Source organism: Callospermophilus lateralis, chromosome 6, assembly GCF_048772815.1.
Source record: "Callospermophilus lateralis isolate mCalLat2 chromosome 6, mCalLat2.hap1, whole genome shotgun sequence".
NCBI lineage: Eukaryota > Metazoa > Chordata > Mammalia > Rodentia > Sciuridae > Callospermophilus > Callospermophilus lateralis.
Window position 1 is genome coordinate 24222347 of NC_135310.1, and position 20486 is coordinate 24242832.

Genomic DNA, 20486 nt, shown 5'->3' on the forward strand with positions numbered 1-20486 from the left:
AGGAAGCAAAGGCTGACTACTCTGATTTCACAGGACCCTAGGACAAACCCGATTTCTGAGCTATTCTCAGGTTACAATTTCTTTTTTAAGCCTGAGCTTAAGTGGGAAATAGTTCTCAGCATTCTTTAGGAAAATAATATCTTAAAATCATAATGGAAATGTTTAGAAGATGTCGGGGGGGGGGGAGTGAGCACACAGGCTGGCTAGAACTTTGCCCCCTTGTCATTTTTTTTTAACCACCAAGATTATCTTTTTAAAGAAATGTATTTGGCTTTTTATTTTGATTAAAGGTAGAGATGAAATTTGAAATAGAGGTGTACAGATCTGTGCACCGTGATGGGAACTCTGTAGGGGAACAGATTCACGCGGTTGTAGGAAGAGGGTCGATTGAGCAGGTTGTCTCACTGCTGAGATCTGAGATTCCTTCCAAAACAGGAAAGTACCATGGCGGTGAGCATTGGTAGACTCTCACCTCCTTAAGCACTGACTTGTAGATAAGAAAGCATTAAGCATAGCACTTAGCTTTTATAACTGGCTGCTTAGTTCTCCCAGTTCTGGAAGTAATTTTGTGTGACATCATACCAAAGTAGAGTAGAGGGAGAAGAAGGAAATGAAGCTGCATTTTTCCATTTGATAATTTAGCTTTCAGCATGAGGTGTGTCTTCTTCTGCATTGGTAGAGCTACATCCAGACCACGGCAGTGACTGCCACTAAAAATTGTGTGCTTGCTCTGTTTGTAGAATCAGAACTTCAACTGTCGCATCCCCACAAAAGAATCTTCTCCCCGCCCCCCAATATCCAAGAATAATTTCAAGGAATTTAAGGGTCAATCCCTCAACATAGGTTTGGAGATCAACATATAATTGGTCTCTATGCTTATATGTGCATTATTCCACTTAAACAAATTTCCCAGTAGAAAGATGCCAGATTCTTTCCTCTTAGATGGCTTCCCATCTATCCATACTGACTTGCTCACGTAGCTGGCCATGGTGGCCTGGGATCCCAGCTACTCAGGAGGCTGAGGCAGGAGGATTGCAAGTGTGAAGCTAGTCTGGGCGACTTAACCAAGACCTTGTCTCAAAAAGTGAAAAGGACTGGGAATGTAGCTCAGTGGTAGAGCACCCCTGGGTTTAACCCCCAGTATTGGGTGGGCGGGGGGACAGGATGTAGTCATTGACAGTGAAACACCTTTCTTGCCCATTAGGTTGGGTTAAAAGAAATGCTATTCTGAAATATAAAATTATTTAAAATTAGATTATATGTAAGCTATATGGATGACCTGGATATTATTACCATAAAAACCTTTTGTAATAACTCAGTATCTAATTTTTGCAATTAATCATCAGTACTAATGAGGCTATTAAAACAGTATGTGTTTGGTTTAAATGTTTACTTTGCAGCTTTGCTTTATTGGCTTTTTTTAGTGTGCCATTTTTCACCAAGAAAAGACCTCAGCTAAATAAAAGAAAAACAACTTGGCTCCCTTTCAAATTATTATACCTGTAGCATTCATAGAATTCAGATTAGTAAGGTTTTTCTATTCAAAAACCAAAAACTAATAACAGCCTTCTAGGGCCATGCATAAATGTGGACCTTCCAGAGGACATTGCGAGGTTGGTACTTCAATTGCATTGGATTCCTGGTTGGTAATGAACTTATATCAAGGTAAGGATTGATGGGTTTGAGTTATTATTTATATATTTCCTGTCTTTATTATTTTTACAGGAAAATCTTTTTCAGTCTTTAAAAATTTCACTCTTGCCTCTCCTCCAGTTGCCCTCCCGTCTCTCTCCTCCTGAAGTGAATCGCCAGGTATCTTACGGTCAAGTGCAGTCCTCCAGGCTTCTTCCTATAGGACTAGTCTTGACTTTGAAAAAATATTGGAGTTACACTGTGGTGGGGTGTTTTGTTTTTGATTTTGATATTTTGCCTCTTGGTGGCCTGCTCAGGACTGTGTCCTTCTCCAGGTATTCTTAGTTGGCACTCTGAAAAGGTTCTCATTATCCTCTTGTTTCCACTTGAGGCTATGACATATTTTCACTTCAGGTCTCTGAAAAATAATGGCATACCCATGAGTGTTTCCTGCTTGCCAGACACAGTGCAAATAAACACTGTACTTAAATTAACTCATGGAATTCTCAAAAGGGTCTTATGATATAGGTGGTTGATTATCTTCCATTTCACAGGCGAGAAAGCCGAGGTAGAGAGATTGAACGAATTTCGTGAGGTTTCTTAGCGGTTCTAGGCGACACCAGGATTCAGATCTTGTCCTTCTGACATCCTAACCATGCTCTTGACCACGTTGATTGCTGTATCACCAATCTCACATGAAAAAGCCTTTCGTGACTTAAAGGCATGCCTCTGGAATATTGCCACATGGTACTAGGGCATTTAATGGAGAGGCTTTGACCTTGGCAGTCTGGAGCTCCTATTCTGCCTACTTGGTCTGTTATAGTTCTCTTAATGCTTCCTTTTAACATTTTGCTCATGTTTTCCTTTAGGGTTGCTCTTAGGTCTGGCGTGGCCTCTGCTTCAGGTCACGTCTAAAACTCATCCAGACCTGGCATAGAAAGGTAAGTGTGCCTTCTCTCAGCCCTGGGATTCCTGCATCCTCGACTCTTCTGGGGCTAGTTGTGACTGTTCTCATTCGCTCCCTGCCTCAAAGCCCACACCAGAGCCTTTCCACCTTTGTACAGAGGGGGATATGATGTTCTGGAAAACACTTCCTGTCAGAGAATTTGTATTCAAGGAACTTGAGGGAAAATGGATTGTGTGATAAGATTAGGAACTTATGAAACCCTATTTTTAAAAACCAAGAGAACATGATAAAAACACCATTGCTATTTATTCACAATATGTTAGAAATAATGGGTATTGTACAGTTGATTTGTAAGGTATCATGATTTGCTTATTAGAGACTTTGTGATCTTCCTCTCTTATGTATGTGTGTGTGTGTGCGTGTGCTCATATACATGTATTTTTTGTTTGTTTGTTTTTGCACAGTACAAACACTAGGAACAAATTAGGGTGTTATCCTTCATTTAGAATTCTATACCAGATATGTAACACCTAATTCAAAGTCTCTGAATCATCCTCCCAAATTCATAATGTGGGTTGATTCTCAATTTGCATATCTTCTATACAAACTTACTGAAGTTGTGAAGTAGGTAGTTCAGGTGTTTATTTGAAGGAATTCATGGTTGGCAGAGTCCCCCTTATACAGTAGAAGTTTTTATTTCTTATTTTCCACATTCATGTGGAGATTGACTTGTTTTAATCGCTCATTTCAAGATAATGATCCTTAATTCTAGCTTTAAATGTCCTATCCAACATTTTTGTGGTTTTCCCCCATAACATGTATCAGTTCTATGTCCAGCTCATTCCCCCTCAAGCCCCTTTCACCCTCCCCTTGTTTTGCAGCTTTTGTGCTATTGCTCAACCATAACTCTTGGCCTCTTTCCATATGTGTTTTTTTGCAAAATGTCCCTGACTGAGGCCATATTTTAAAATCCCAGTCTTCTATGTAAGTTTTCTTATAATCCATCTTCCATTCTGTTTCCCCTGCAAAACTCTCACTAGATGAACCACTTCCCCCTTTATTGTATGATCTTGAGGCTAACTTCCAGAAAGGTCCACAAGCACCTCATGTGGAAGGCTGGGGAGAGTATTAGTAGTTCTCATTTAAATTCATACCCTGCTCTCCAGATGATTCGAACTAGTCTACCACTTCCCCACCAACACATTCTTCTGAAGGAAAAATTTAACGAAATCTAGAAATTCAGAGATAATAATACAAAGTTCTTTTCAAGCATGTGTGGCCATGGAGTGGTGATCCACATTAAAGATGAATGAGTCCATCATTTATGCTCTGCTTACTGTTATGTACATTGTGTCCAAAATAAGTTGTTTGTAATTGTGAGCTCACCTGCTGTGTAGAATCACTTCTGACACTTATTCACAGGCCACATCTGCTTTGTACATCTACTTTGGACTCTGTGCTTGTCATTGTGCCACTCTGTGTACACATATAACATACTCTTGCAACAGCTCTGCAAGATAGATCAATGTTCCCATTTTATGTCAAAGGAGACTTGGGCTTAGGAAGGCCACTTGGCTGAGGTCACACACCTTCCAAGTAGCAGAGCATCTTTCAAACTCAGTTTTTCCCCCTGTACCACAGTGTCCTTCTGAGGTTGCATCTAGAATACTGGAATGTGGTTAGTCCTTTAATCCTAAGAGCACCACCTGGTATTAGTAGAATGTGCTTCCCACACAGTGGAAGAAGTAGAGTAAAATGCATCATTTTATCACTTTTTAGGTAAGGAATGTTATTATCTAAGGAATATTAAAACTTCTTCCCTTCTCTATGAGCAAATAGACAAATAAAAAGTAAAGAGAAAAACAGTTGGGATCGTAATAGAGAATAATGTTTAATATTATTAAAAATTAGCCAATAAAACACATTCTCCATCTATCTTCAAGTTGGTGCTAACGAGTATGCATGTCTATGCTATAACAAAGAGTACTTTATTTGGAGAATAAATTGATCCACTATGTAGCATGTACCAAGGTAATATTTTTCTTTTTTGTTTTAGCAGAAATTAAAAAGGTTCATAAAACAAACACTCCCCATGTAAACTGAGACCACATTAGGATCACAGTCATTTTATGTTGTTTCCCTAAAATGGTTCTTATTTGCCCCATCCAGTCAACCCATGTGTGTGTGAGTTCGCGAGTTCTGACTCAGGGAGGATTTAAAGCTTTCTGAGAACAGTTTTATAGAGAAACCTAAGTTCAGTTACAGCTTTTTATTCTTTTTGTTCACAATTTTGTTGTCAGTAGTTTTTTGTTGTTGTTGTTTTGTTTTGCCATAAGAATTATAGTGTATCCATTTTAATGTATTTAATTGATAAATCCAGGAGAATAGTCTGTGTGTGCTGTCTGAGTTCTCCATCTATAACATAGGCCTTAACTTACTGCTGTCCTTCTTAAAAAACTTTCAGTGGTTCTGATTAGACAGGTCTCTGGGTTGCAGTTGACAGAAACTAATGGGAACATTAAAGAATTCCAAACAGGCAAGTGACAGGAACATATTTGCATGTTAGAAGAATCACTCTGACAGCAGCTTTGTGATTAGAATGAAGGAGAGCCTGTCCAAAAACAGCCTGGGGAACAAGTATGGATGTCAGTCTTCAGTATGCACGCGGAAACAGTCCCTTCCACTGACCTGACTCCAGGCTCCTTATTTACCAGGCTGCTATATTTAAAGGAAGTCACACAAAAGTTTGGGCCTCCAGAGTAGACTGTCCTCCTTTCTCCAGTCTCCCTCCCCCTTTCAATCTCCCCACATTTTTGGGCACCACAGACTTGAAAAGTTGTCTTCTATAGAGAGCTGTCCTCGTTGGGTGGAGGGGTTTGGGATAGGAATGTGCGTGCTCACCGCTCACCAACCACCTTGGTCTCTCCCTTGGGGTCTTACTGGTCTGGTGTGACAGGGAAAAGAGCCAGCAGAGGCTAGACCCTTATGAAACCAGAGCGCCCCCACGCCCCTAGTCTTGGCTTGTTTGGGTTTGCCAATCCTCTACCTGCTTGCCCAACACCCTTAGCTTTCATGTTCCCTATCTGTGTGATCTTTTTAGGGATATGTTTTAATACAACATGCCCACCGTCCTTGGAGCTCAAGCAGATAGATGGGGCTTTATGCTTCAAACTCAAGGGACCATTTTGACAAACTCTGCTCTGTGATGGGCACTTTTTCCCCACGGAATCCTCCTCTTCCAGGTCATCTTCCCTCTGGATGTGCCCTATACCCTGCCTGGCCTTCAGGATTAGTGATGTGCCCATTTGGCAGGAAAATGGGGCTCCCTAATTGCTTAAGCTTGCCTGTACGGAAGTTCTGCTGGCCAGAGCAGTCTATTCTAATAGTTCTTTCTACGTTATGGCCGAAGTGTCTTATTTCAAACCCTCGGTCTTCGTTGGGCCTTTATAAACCTCTTCTGACGGTCTCAGATGTTCAGCCGCAGACTGAAGGGGAATTTGCTTAGAAAATGACACTGACCTCGGAGTCTGAACGCTGCCCCTATCCGAATCATTGGCGCCTCCAGGACCTATCATTTCTGCAGCCTCTTTGAATCATCACATTTTGTCACAGGATTTATATCCTTTCTCTCAGGGAGAGAGCCCCCCCTCCCCCAGAACACCCTGGATTCCAGCAGGCCGTCATTTCCATCTTATGGAAATCAGCTCCCTGCCCCAGCATATTAGCCAGGGAAGGATGTCCAGGCTTAGGAAACAGGGATGTCTGGGTCTCAAGACTCCCCTAGCTCTGGGTCTTTTTCCAAATAGACTTCATTTTTTTATCCTCTGTATGTATGTGTTTCCCGGTTTGTTTGCTTTTAGCAGTTCACAGCATAAGATGAAGGCCTTAAAGATAACTTTGCCTCTCCCTTTCTAGGTATTTGCCTAGGAATCAGAGGCGTTACTCTTGTGAGTATCTTCTAACATCTGCCCTTCCTTCCTTTCTTTATAGACCTAGGGTTGTAGCTAGTCCATCTCGTGGGTGGGCGTGATTCTAAGTAAGATTCTTAGCACCCTGTTGAGGCACCCACCAATCTGCAACTTACCCAACAAAGTATTTGAGACTATTCCCCATTAACAATCTCCATTTGAACTACCCACCCCGCCCCGCCCCCGCCATTCTGCCAACCTGGAGAATTTCATCTGGCTGAGTTTCAGGTGCCTCTTCTCGCATAGTTTGTGCCCTTGAACCTAGGGATTCCCATGGCGCCTAGAAGGTGAGGAACTGGCCTCTGACCTTCCATATATCACATTAGCCGTGTCTTGAAGCCTTGCAGCTGTCCTCCTCAGTGCCAGGAGTGGCGGCTGGGAACCTCCTGGAGCTTGAGAGCTCTCCCACACAGCTGTCCTCAAGGACTCTGTCGCTGCCTTAGGAAACAACAGGGCAAGACCCCCCCCCCCTTGCTGGGGGCTGATAGATCCTTTTCCTTTCCAGGCCCAGGGTGGGGGATGGGGACTGGAGGGGACAGTGTCTCTTGTTTCACCCCCTTTTCCGTCCTGGCCTCCACTCCCAGCAGTCCTGCAGAATTTCCTCACTGGATTTAGATATTAACAAAGACTTTTTGAGGCTGCCCCGGCCTTCAGCTGGGCCGACATACAAGGGGTGACATATCTGCTACCTGTTTTAAGGGAGAAAGGGGAATTGTTGGGTCGACAAAAAGTAAAATTCCCAAGTTGTATTGCCGTGCTGTTTGGAGGCGGTAATAAAGGCAGAAAACTCTGCCCAACGGTAGGTCACTATGGCAAGTGAGAGGAGGAAACAGATTCCAGAGACAACAAGCTCACAGACCCCCGTACAGCTTAATCAGGGAGAAAAATCTAGTGTGACTCCAGAGTTTCTGACTTTGTAGAGGCTGGGAAGTTACTGTGAAGGGATTGACTTTCAAATTAGCACAGGACCAGGCAAATTAGCACAACTTCTAGGCCTTAGGTTTCTTATTTAAAAAAAATAAAATAGGCTAACACTGCCCACTTAAAACATAGCCGCCATCTCATGAGCATCTACTAATCATGGCTAAGATACACAGTGGTGCTGGGGGAGGAAATAGCTAGACGGCTGGAGTGTGAAGCTCTGATCTAGTGACAGTGAGGGGCATGGGGCGCAGGGAGGTATCTACAATGAGAGTTCAGGAGGAATGTGGGTGCCTCTGTCTGGAATTGGAAAGAAAGGATTGAAGATGGAAATTTGGGAGGCCTCTGACCTCAAGAAGCAGCTAAAACTTTGAGCTGTGCATGAGAATTCCCAGGGAGTGTCCATAAGTGAGAGGGTAAGGGGCCAGGTGCCAGGCCCACAAATCTGTTTAAATTCCATGTGTTCCTTTAACAACATGCCCCTCTGTGGTCATTGTTTGGAGGTGAATGTGCATATCCCACTTAGGGTCTCCGGTTCAAAGATAGAATCTCATTGTTCACCATGATCCATCTGGCCGCAGTAAGATGTCATTGTCTATGATCTACCAAATCCCGTGGGCTCCTTTCCTTCTGCAGTAAAAGTCTTTCAAAAATAAGACATTTCCGAGAGACTTCAAAAATAAACCTGGCACGTCTACAGTCTAAAGGACTCTCTTGTTGAAAACCAGGAAAGACTTCCCAGTGTCAGGGGTTGCCCATTTCTTTCCCTCTCAAATCACTGGAAATAAAGTCAGCTTGAAGAATTAACTTAAGTAATAAAACCAGGAAGAGTTAGATGTGAATGAGCTGAAACTGGAAGAAATCCTTTTGTTCATTTCAGGGGTTTCAGGGAGTGCTCAGCAGGCAGCTAAGCTAGTTCATTAACTGAGGAGAAGCATGTTCTGAAGCAGCACCCAGAAAAACATATTGTGTGGCAAAAATGCACTCTAGAAATCATACACTCTAGAGTCATGAAACTTTTGTTTCTGTTAAAGAATGGCTTCCTCTCACCCCCCCCCCCCCCACACACACAAAATCATTCATTTAAAACAATTAGCAAACCTATTTACCAGGAGAAGATTTCTTTGCTAGGAAAAATGTGATATTTCTGGCTACCCTGGAGCCATCGACCTTTAGAATTATTTGATTCTTATAGCGTCATTTTTACTACACACTTTAAAAAAAAAAAAAAAAAGTTGACATTTGAAAACCTTTTTCTCTGCTTTTGAAATCCAAATCCTAACTGAAGAGTCTGTAAGTGACATCCTGTCCGACCGAGGTGGTTTTTTCTTGACTGTGTCTTTGCTGTGTTAAATTGTCACACGTTGCACAGGATGGTGCCCCAGGCCAGGCCTGCTCGAGGGTCTCCTTGCATTGTTAGTATGGACACTTCAGACATGCTGAGGGGGCAGGTGGGAGAGGCCGAAGGACTTGATCTCCTCCCTCTAGGGCTCCCCTCTTTCACTAGTGCTGCTCCCACTGAACAGCCTGAGAATACGCTCCTGGGTGAGCCCTCAGAGGCCAAGGAGTATTGTTGAGTTCAGAAAGGAATTGCTTTCTTTTTGTGATGATTTGAATATTTTGACAATGAAGCTAAGCTACTCCACTGCCTGGTTTGCTTACCTCACGTTCAGCGAGCCCTTTCCTGGGAAGCCGAAGGGAGTCCGGTCTCTCTGAATACATAAATTGGTATTGTCCACTTGTGAGCTGGGCAGACGCAAAGAATCATCTAGAAGATTTCTTTTGCTTCAGTGTTTTAAAGCTCTTGAAAAAAAAAGATACAAATGTTTAGGGACCATCTAATTAAACCACAATGGTAGATGTTGAGCATTTTGAGACAACAGGTGAACCATGCAGTTGATTTGTGAAGCTTTTGTACATGCAAAACAAAGAATAACTTCAAAACCAGACTCCCCGGGTGATTCAAGTAACCTGGTCACCTCCAGTTTTATCCTGAACTTTGTTGGGTCATTTTTAAATGTCAGTTGTCTGACAAGGCCATATATATATATATATTCATTTTCAACTTAAAACACTGTTCTTTTGCAAAATAAATGGTCATAGCCCTTTTTTAAAAAAAAAAAAAATTAAAGCAAGCATCCAAGTGAATAAATCACTTAGGTGAGCTAATTGGCTTTGTTTTATAATAAGTTTACTTTTGTACAATTTAAGAGAACCCGAGCAGCTTTCCCCCTAAGAGGATCTACTGGTTGGAATAGTCTTAGTCGGAAGAAGTCAAGTTTTATAATTAATTGGAGCAGAGAGACTGGTTTCCAAATGCTCATCAGGGTTGTGGTACAAAGCAGGTGGCAGACTTGGCTTCTGAGAATCTGCTAGAAACACAAGTTCTTGGGGCCCCATTTTACCATTTCAGTCTGTGCTAGTTTGCCCTGTGGCCTAGGAATCTGTATTTCTAAAGGACTTTCCTGCTAATTCTCATGCACAGCCAGGTTTAATAATCATGGGCTATTTCATTAGGAGGTACCCTGCAAATTTGATAAACCTATAAATCTATATGAAGCTTTTGTTGAAAGTGTCAACTGGATATTGCTGACTTTCTTTCAATTCATAATTTGTTTCAGGTTCTGTTACTGCGTGGATTTGCATACCTGTTTTATGGTATTTTAATACTGTTGGTTTAAAAGAAATACCATTTCCTCTGAGTGCTGTTTTGAATATTTTATGTAAGCAATTTCATGTATTCTTTGTTTTACTCGCAGAAAGCAGGGAAAAACTTGAGCATGGTTCTAATCCAGTTACAAGTAGGACAGAGGATATAATATAAGTAAAGGTCACCCACCAAAATGCATGAAAAAGCAGTAGGAATTCTGTAGACCACCTCAGTGGTGTGTGTGTGCACTCATAAATGGAAGCTCAGGTTATAGGGTGATGGGGAGCATGTTCTTCTAGCTTCACTCACTGAAGATGTGCAAGTCTCTTACAGGTTTGAATCTTCAGGCTTCTGAGAGAGAACTCCGAGCCTGACTTGTGGCTGATGTATCCTGTCACCCAGTAGGTATGCAAGTTTTAAATTTGTTTCTAGTTGGCCATGTTTATCAACAATTGTGTGGAAACATAGTGAACTGAGGACTGGCAAAGTGCTGGAAATTGTTTCTTTGGTTTACCGTGTGTATGACTTAGATGGGTGTTAGCCAGTGATGTCCCAAGGTGTCTGAAGACGGGATGACCAACACAACAGGCAGTGTCTTCCCAGGAGCTGAAGGGAACGGGGAGCAGGATGGCCCCGACTGAGGCTAAGCAAGCAGGGAAGGAAGAGCTACTGAGACCCTGCTGTAGGCTACTGGGAAGGAGCAGCAGGCATGGCCCTGTGGGAAATTAGAACTCATTGTGAGCAAGGTGCCCGGGCCTCCTCTGGGCAGCCAGGAGCATCGGAAGGCACACTGCAGCCGCCTGGACAGGCTGGCGGGGGAGGGACCACACATGTGGATTGCAGGGACAGCTACTTAGAGAGTTCACATTCCTCCCCCATTGAACTGCCTCCGATTGTAATGGTCTGTTAAACAAACAAAGGACCTAAAGCTGTGAATGGGGAGGAAAAAAACATAAGGTGAAAAGGAGGGAGGCTGTCCTGAGTGCTCCTCCCTTGAGGCTTGCTTTCCTGTCTCCCTAACATTCCTTTCCCCTTTCAGAGAAGCCAGGGTGGGAGCTTAGAAGAGTGGCCTTGTTTCTATAGTGCAACTTCCAGTCCAAACGGAAACCCGTGGGATGTTTATCAGTTTAAAAAGAAAAGAAAATTAAAACAGATAATCTTAAAGGACTGGGGATAAATATTTGTAGACTTCAGATTTATTTCTAAGTGACCCGTGTGCCTGGCCCAAATAACTCAGTTGTACACCCGGGAGGGGGCGGGTGGTCTGTGATGCTTGTCCTCTCTAGCGCAGTTGGTGGCTGAGCTGTCCTAGCCTTCGTGGATTCCCAGTTTCCTGGAGAAGCCCACTTTGCTGTGGCCAGACCCTACCTGTCCAGCCCTCTCCCACCACTCCTGGTCCACACGCCCACAGCGTAGCCAGAACTAGCCTCCACTCCAGGCTATGGCCTCTGTGCATGTCCATGTTCTCTACACCCCCGCCCCCACCCCTGCCTGTGGTTCACTGCCCTGCTACATCCCTAGCCTCAGCTCAAATAGCCATCAAAATTAAGTGCAGATATTCAGAATGGAAAAATGAAACCCATCATCTGTCATCCCATTCCCCAGCCAGACCCACGTCTGCATTGTGTGTCCTTTTTCTGTTTTATTTAGAGATACTGCTGTCTTGGGATCAAAACGTGCACCAAGTCCTGGGCATTCTTTCTAGAAAGTATAGACTAAAAGTTTCTTTTAAGCAATTTTGAACTCACAAATCTGACTTCCCCTTGTCTCTGTGGCTGCTGTGCTTTTCTTAGCTTTTCTTCTTTCCTCAGGACAAACCTATATACCCACATGCTTCCTGAGAAGGAACCAGGCTTTTCTTTTCCCAGATGGTGGCCTTGCTAGGACAATAGGCCTACAGCTAATTAGAGTTCTGGTTCCTCCATGCCCTACACTCTAGAGTCCCAGGAAAAGAGAGCATGGCAGCCAGCTATAGAAGCAGACCCTAAGGGTCTAAAGGCCAGTCATCGAGGATTTCTAGGGAGGGAGGAGGGGGATATATTTTCAGTTGTCACAAAGGAACAGTCCCCATCTCTGACTTTAATGATTAGAAAATCTGCTCCTAATACCAAAGGCTTTTGTCTGGATTTTGGGGCTCTCTGTCTACCCCTATCCACTCCAGACTACCTAGAGTCTCCATTAATAAATAGACGTCTTAAAACGGGACAGTGCGTCTCAGCTTGAGAGCCAGTCCTAGACTTAACACTTGCTTTCCTGGACGCACATGTTTCACTTGTAGACATTCCGTCTATTTGTTTCGGAATATTCTATTTTAAATTCAATGTGGCGAGAGAGGAGGAATGTGAAATACTTAAGAGTCTGCAAAGATAGCTCTTTCCTCCCTTTGTCCCCACGAGGGTGAGCCTGAATAGCCATTGGTAGCAGCCCTGTGGCGCCGTCTGGGAATCTGAGCTACCAGCCCCTGCTCCACTCTGCAGGCGGAGGAAGGGCATTCAGCCAGTGGCCATGGGCCTGAGAGCGATGAAGTACTCTGTGCTGATGGATCCCAGGTCCCTGGAGTCCTTTCCTCCTGTGGTTTGGTTCCTTGGTCTTCTATGGCTTTGTGAGGCTCACATCCATTGGCGTGGGCCCTTCCTTGTGGTTTCTCAGGGCTCTCTCCCATTCCGGTTTACACCGTGGTATTGGCATTCTCTACCTGCTACTGCCTCTTCTCCCCCCACCTCTGTGTCCCCAGCAAGTCATGGCTAGGGTTGACTTTCAGCTTAGCTAATCTTTTCAATCTTTTGAACAATGTATAACAAAGAAAGACCCGCTGTAAAATGCCTGCCTTCTGCTAGTGGATTAGGCCACCAAAAGGGGTTTTAAGCTGTTAAAGTCTTGTTTGTATAATCACAGGACATACGTTAAATTTAGGAACATCTTATGTCTAGTTTTTGAACTGAGATTCCATTTTCGTTTGTTTATTTGTATCACTGCTATCTCACCCAAAAGGAAGCTGGGGAATTTAGAGGCAGGGGCTGCTTCTGTCTTAGGAGCTCTGAGAGCTGCATGCCCCCACAAGCCTGCCTCCTGTTCTGCAGTACCCGGTAGATCTCCTGAGGGAGGATCAGTCTAGCTGTGATCTGCCTGTCCAAAAGAAAACAAAGACCTCCTCACCCCAGGGCCAGCCCACTTTACCAAACCACCCTGGAGAGGAGAGACACTGGTGATCAAGGTGGTTCGTGTGAGCTTCCTGACCAGACCGAGGCCCCCATGGAAGGAAGGCTCAGTTATTTATAGTTACCTGAATAAGCCACATGCAGAATGGCATTCACCTCCCCAAAGCCAAAGGGCAAGGGTGTGCCTTGCACTGTCCTTTATGGGAGGACCTCAGCCACTCCATGCTGTGGGTCTCCATGCCTGCCCAAGTTGCCCATTAGGCTTACACTCAGTGTGTCCAAAGCTAAACTGGAATTTTCCCTCTGGGACTCAGACTTAACTTTCCATCTCTGACATCCTCATCCCCTGATATCATCTTGATACCTTAAATCACATTCTGTCTTCTGGTATTTAGAAAGACAATTGATTCTGTAATTTTGATTTTTATAACCAAGCTCCTTGTCAGACTTAATAATATTAATCTTGTGTATGGATTCTCTGTGGTCTTTGATGTAGTCTTTCATTTGCAGATAATGAAAGATTTACTTCATCTTTCTGTTCTGCTTATTGCCTAATCACATAATCTGCAGATTCTAGTACAACAGTGAGATATTCAATGGAAGCAGCGATGGCAACTCTGTCATGTGGTAAAGATAGTAAATTGTCACACTAACTTAAAAAACCTCTCCTCCTTCCTAGCTCTTGGTTTAACTATACGTTTTAGCCATTTTATCTGGGAATGATTTACCGTTAGTCACCAGGTGATATTAGCTGAGTTATAAAGGTTGCTTCAGAGTTAATCACTAGAGAGCATTAGAAATAGGTCACATGGAAAAATAGCAGGTACCCTCAAAATAAGCCACCTGCCAGATGCAGGTACCTAAGAATCATGGCAGGTGTTAATTCAGATCTCTCCTCCATGGTCTGCCTTTCCCACTCCTAGCTGCCTGGTTCTGTTAGTTTGGTTTTGTGTTCATTTTCCTTTTCTCCTTTTTCCTTGGCACTTACTGATTTATAAGTAGAGAGCCATGACAAAGCTGCTGGAAGCTTTGTAGACATAGTAGCAGGGCTTGTCAGGCAGCGCCAGTGAATCCCTGAGGAGTTCCCATTTGCCCTTGTCTTTTAGTAGAGTTTCAGGAAAAATGAGCTCTGTGCCTACATTCAATCCACCGTCTTTAGATGACTCACACTGTGAACAGAAGGTACCCGTCCTCTTAAAAATGTCTGGTTAGGGTATGGACTTGGTGTTCTAAAGTTGTGATAGAGTCTCCTCGACAGCTTTCTCAGTTTTCTCTCTGAATATTAGATAAACACTTCGCTGTAGCTTTCTTGCTTATTTTAAGCCTCCTTTCTAAGAAAATAGGAGCTCAGTCACTGGCTTAACAAAATTAAGTCTCTCAGGGTGACAGTTTGAAAGAATATAGGCAGCAAACCTGATTTCTCAGCAGGCTGTAGGGTGGCCCTCCTCAGAGCAGGACAGCAGGACAGGGCAGTAAGGACATTCCACCACCCAACATAAACTGGGGCAAAACAGTGTCAGACAGATGGAGGTGGAGATGTCCACTAGACTACTGAGTGGACCCCACCATGTGGAAGAACTCATTCTTCTGTTTGGGAGTGACAGAAAAATAGGAGTTTGGCAGATGGACAAGGGATAGTGGGCATTCTAGAAGGAGAAATACAAGAGAGTGTGGCACTTGGAGGAAACAACAGGGAGACTGATTTGTGGCCTTGATATCCTTTGGGCCATTATTGGGGAAAGGTCTGCAGACATAGCAGGCTGACAGGCCCTGTGAGTCCAGCCTGAGTTCATCCTAGGCAAGTGCTGTCTTCCCAGTGACATGTCAGCTCAGGTGTCAGGATTTTAATGATAATATCTTAGTACTTTATTGAGGATATATGACCTTTAATAAAGACTTTTAAAGATGCTGACAGATAAACCCCTGTGATTTGAAGGCAGCTTGCCCTCTAGTCATAAAGTAGACTGCCTTACAGGACAGGATCTGTATTTGAAATGAAATTTGTACAAGTTGTTTACTGCTTGAATTCCAGAAAAACAATAAAGAACTTTTTTTTTTCTTCCCACTTTTACCTGAAAGAATTCAAGCCCCAAATCTGTGGCCCATGGATTAGGAGATACTAATGACACTGTGAAGAGCCCAGTAGAATATTGATAGCACCAAGGATTTTCTCTTATTTCTCAATTGAGTCAATGCCCTTTAACCTGTTTGAATCTAGGACCGCTTAGAAAAATTTAAAAATGCTATCGTTCTTCTCTCTATAAGAATCTCAGTATGCATGCTTTCAATTCTGTATAGACCACCAGAGTTCCCAGGGGCCCTGCTGAGCTGCCATGGGCCCCACTTAAGACCCTGGTCTCATTCAGGGCTGGTAATCCAGCTATAGCCATCCTGGAAAGGACTGGTGAGGGCCCCAGTGTGATCTTCAAAGCAGTAAGTGCCGTGGGCACCTGTTTTGCTGATTAGACATGCAAACCAAGCTCTTCTGACATTGTACTGGCTCAGGAAAAGCACCCAGCAAATTTCAGAATAGAATAAAAAATAAGCAGTCACAACTACCTAGAGATTCTGGGTCTCCTTCTGTTTGCTGATGATTCTGAATAGTTTTGGTTTTAATTTGTTGATAGACTTGCTTCTCATGTGCTGATTTTGAGAAGAGTATCCTGATTGAAAGCTCCTAGGACCAGTTAAGCAAAGGATTTCTACCTCTCTTATTCCATGACTGGCTGCTTCATTGTTTGTGAATATAAGAAAGAAAAAAAAAACCAACCTTGTCAGAGACCCTTTTAAAATCAGCTTTAATGTATATATCTGAAAACAGTCCCATGTCTCGGGAGTGTGAGGGAGACAGACATTTGGAGGAGAACCTTCTTATTTAGTAGACATAGTAATGAATGGAATGGAAACAAGGACTTAAAAGCACCCATCTTGGAAGGCCAAAAATGGAAATTCAGTTTCCTCTCAGAAATGGGCCTTGCATTGTGTCACTGGGGACAATGGAAATAGAAGCCAGAAGTCATGGTTTATTTTGAGAATGCTGTGAAACAGTTGTCCCCGTTAGACGATTGTGTTGTGCAGCAGTGGGGAAGTCCTGGAACTGCACTTGTGTTGACCCCCCCTTCACCACCGTTTACCTCCAGCCCCCAGGGAACACAGTCTTTCCTGGCTGTTGCCATATATATATATGTTCTTATTCCAGTCTGATCCTCTCTCATCCCCAAAATAATCAGCATGAGCAGAACGAAGCAGATGGTACAAGCCTTCTTTGGCATACTGGCAGATCTGTATCACTCACTGAGTATTTTTAGAATCGAGGGGACTGAAAATTGTGTCCTGAGATGTTTTGGGGGAAGACTTACTATCTTTCCATGGTGACAGGTGTTGAAATAGTACCGTATTTAAGATTCAAGTGCAGTATGTATGTCAAGTGACAGAACAGACCCATTCTCATCAGGACCTTCACTCTGTCACTTCTCTGTTAGGTTGCTGGTGGTCTGCCATTCAAAACGAAGTAACCCTAAGTCTGTTCTGGTGGTCTGCCATTCAAAACGAAGTAACCCTAAGTCTGTTTCAAGGACGGGGCCAGAAAGAGTATCGGGTTTCATCCAAAGATTGGAATCTTTAATATACAGCCAACACCAATTGAGAACATGGCGATGAGAGATGTAGTATACAGCCACATGGTTTTTGTGGTTTTTTTTTTAGATAGCTGAGCTTTGATCCTGAGCCACAAAGAATTTATAGTCTGTGGGGAAAGACAATTTTTATAGAAGTTTGTGAATATATCATGAAAACAGTGCAAATATTTGTATTCTCAGGTCCATATTTATGAAATACACAATTATGGTAACTGGAATGTTATAACTATTTATGAAGTTGAGTTCATTCCTAAAGACTCCCTGAAGAAGTTAGAGAATGTTCACTATCATGGACTCCATTCAGGTCAGCATTTGAGGACCAGCCTTGTACTCTGTGGTGTTGTGTATATTAAACACAACCCTAAAACTTAACAAGATAAAGTCTTAGGAGAAAGACATTTATGAAGCAAGTATGAAAAGTTTAAGTTAAAGTTGGAGGACTTGAGGTTGGAGGAAATGAGCCTCAAGCTTAGACAAAGCATGGCCATGTTGCTCTCTGATTATACCTGCCATCTTCAAATGCCAAATTATTTAAATAGACACAGCTAGTGGCTGCTGTGTGGGACACGAGTCTTGTTTCACAGCAGCATATTTTGAATGTTCAGTAGCCATGATAATATAACATTCCCGTCATCACCAAAGTTCTGTTGGCTACACTGGTCATCTCATAAAGCAAAACTTGGGGAGAATTAATTTACTGAGATAAATAGGAAAAAAAAAGTATATATGACTGGAATTGTAAGCAGGTGAGACAAACACAAAATCTTCCCTACCAAAACCAGTTCCTCTGAAGTGATGAGGACTGTTTTGAGTTTAGCTGTAAAGGGAAGGAAGGATAGTTATATTTCAAACTTCATAATCAGTGTATGTTTTAGTCTTTTAAAAACAGACTTGAGAAGAGGAAAAGAGCAATCCCAAGTGATGGGAGTGTTTTAAAGCTGGTCGAGTATTATGGCCAGGCCTAGGCTGGCTGTGAAGTAGGATGGGATCCTAAGACCTGGCAGCACAGGCTCCATGAGTGAGATGGAATTCCTAGAAGGAATTTGTAGCCAGGGTTATTGAGGATGCCTCAAGGTGAGGCCTCAGGAAGGAGATGGAAAACTGGAAGGGAATGAGGGGTTGGACAGGACTTTGGGTGATCTGCCTTGGACACATTTTCACAAATGATGGTCCAATGATAGAGAAAGAAGGGTCTGGAGTTTGGTGATTCTTGCGAGTGAGAGGGATGTTAATGACCTGGGTTTTAGATAGGTTGAACTAAAGGTAGGAATAAGGAAATGTCCCCATAAACAAAAGGGTAAGAGGCAGACAGGACCGTTTTCCCGAGGACAGTGCCTATAAATGTGGCCTGAATGTCCTTGCGAGCTATCAGTTCTGTTTGCACGGGGCTGTTCCATCTCCCCTCGCCACGTCAGCTTTAACCCACATTTTGTTTCCTCAGTCCTTGTGCATAGTTATCTCACAAGCAAATTAACTTAGATGTATACAAATGACTTCTTCTCATCCTCTGGAAGTTTGGACAGGTGTCATAAACAACTTGTGCTATACTAAAACAGGTGAAGAGAAAAGGCCAGTGGTTTGAATAAGGGGTGATTTTTGTGTGTGGACCAGTAGAGCCCTCCAATGAGGGCAGGGAGGTTTTTTTCTTTTTCTTTTGCCCGTCTGCTGAGCCTCACTGACCAGAATTTTCAAAGTAGATGATGCTGAGTCTATGTCACAGAGTGCTTCCTCAGCCCTCTGAGAGCTGGCCAGTGATGCCTTGCCACTCGGGAGGAGCAGATGAGTGGGTTTCTATGCAGAAGGGCCTCTCAAAGCACAGGGCAGGTGGAGAATCGTGCCCACTAGAGCCATGTGAAGGAACAGGCTGGCCGTGGGTAGTCGGCTCTGAAGTGTTAGGGAGGGAAAGTGTGGTTTTCAAGTGGCTGATGTGAGAAATGCATTCCTCTTATCTCCACAGGCTGTCAGATGATGCAGACCCCCTTCCTGTGCCTGGATCTCTTCTGTGCCTCAGACTTTCTCGCTTGGGCTCAAGGCTGCATGTGAAGTGGGACTTGGGAAAGGAGAGGACAGAATTAGTGGCTGCTGCTGCTGCCTCTGCCCTGCACCTTCCTTCCCTGTGTGCCTCAGTGGTACACCGTTTGATTGGCCTATCTGAAAAGGAAGGTGTGAGAAGCAAAGCCCATGGCCGCATTCCCCTGCCAAATATGTGGCAAAACGTTCCTCACTCTGGAGAAGTTCACTGTTCACAGTTATTCCCACACCAGGGAGCGCCCGTTCAAGTGTTTGCAGACCGACTGTGGCAAAGCCTTCGTTTCCAGATATAAATTGATGAGGTGAGAGGCTTTAGAAAGGTATGTGCTTTTACAGGGCCTTTAAGTGGCTCTGGAGCCTTCAGTCCACTCACAGTAACAGGATACAGGATCTGAATCTATATTTTAGCCTTTTAGGGAGTCTTCAAAGCTGTCTCTCCAATGATTACTGTGCTTTTCTGCATCCCTTTTGCTTTGCCATGTTGGTTAATTCCTTCAACAGACATTTCTTGTACCCACAGGGTAGCAGGCCTAAGAGCAGAAAGGTGAGAAGGGGGTGAGGTAGGCATGCAGAACTATTAAATGCAGTGGTGCCTTGACAGCTGTGCAGGTAGAGGCTCCTCAGGAGGGACAGTCCTCCTCTGAGATCTACAGCATGGGGAGAAAAAAAAAAAAAAAAAGCTCTAACCCTTGGCCTTCAGGTGCTATGCACCGAGGGTAACCCTGGAGGAGGAGAGGGTGAGACCAAGCACATCAGTGAGAAGGAAACAGGTGACCCAGGTCTCACCCACTATCTGGAAGGGCTCCTTTTTATTAATTAGAGCATTAGAAAGATGACTTTGACAGTAATGTGGAGAAGAGGCTGATTGGAAACCTGTCACAAGAGTCTGTATACAAAATGGGAGGGCTTGCCAGGTCCCAAGAGCAACAGGAAGAAGAAAGGCCCATGAGTGCGAACTTTTGGAGTGGTTTGTCACCTTGGGTGGAAAAAGTACTCAAACATGTAAAGTTCAACTGGTCCTACAGATGCCAAGCATATGCATTGAATCAGATGGGCAGAGGCCTCTGTGATATACCAAAGGGTAAAAACCACTGTTGTAGCAGATTCATCTTCTTTAAAAATACATTTAATCTGGATGATTTTGAGTGTTTGTTAGGTGCTTACTTCTATGAGGGAAATGAGAGATATATCTTCTGCCTTCAAGGGATTTTTTTTTTTTTAATAGAAACAGGTTTTCGTCCATCATAGACAGGACAAAATGTACAGTCAGACACTAGTCTGAGGGACAATGACTGCAGTCGGCATGGTGTCTACAGTGCCCAAGAGCCACGTGCACAGCACTCTATGAATGTGGCACTTCTTTTGATGCCTGGTTAAGAGAGATGTGCCACTCACCTCTAATCTTCTTGAAATAATCTTTAAAGCTTCACCTTTCTGACTGCTTACATCTAAGTGCAGAGTTTAGAGAATTGGCACAGACTACATTATCATTTCAATCTCAGAGTGCCCTGGGGGAAGGTAGATATGAATTATGCTGGTGGCCCTTGATACCGCTGTTACAGATGATACAATCTAAGTGTG

At 43.5% G+C, this 20486-nt stretch overlaps 1 protein-coding gene across 3 annotated transcripts in view; it reads left to right on the forward strand.

Annotated features, from left to right (window-relative positions):
- Positions 1-20486, forward strand: part of Plagl1 (PLAG1 like zinc finger 1) — a 50479-nt gene that overhangs the window by 24646 nt on the left and 5347 nt on the right. Inside the window, exons 1-3 of one of the 3 annotated variants that reach the window (XM_076859671.2) lie at positions 9960-10151; positions 10412-10483; positions 18832-19207. The exons of 1 other annotated variant lie outside the window; for it this stretch is intronic. In XM_076859671.2, coding sequence (XP_076715786.2) covers positions 19056-19207 — 152 coding nt within the window. In that variant the 5' untranslated portion in view covers positions 9960-10151; positions 10412-10483; positions 18832-19055. Of the gene's footprint in view, positions 1-9959; positions 10484-18831; positions 19208-20486 lie in introns of those variants that run through there. One more of the 3 variants, XM_076859672.2, reaches the window with a different exon arrangement.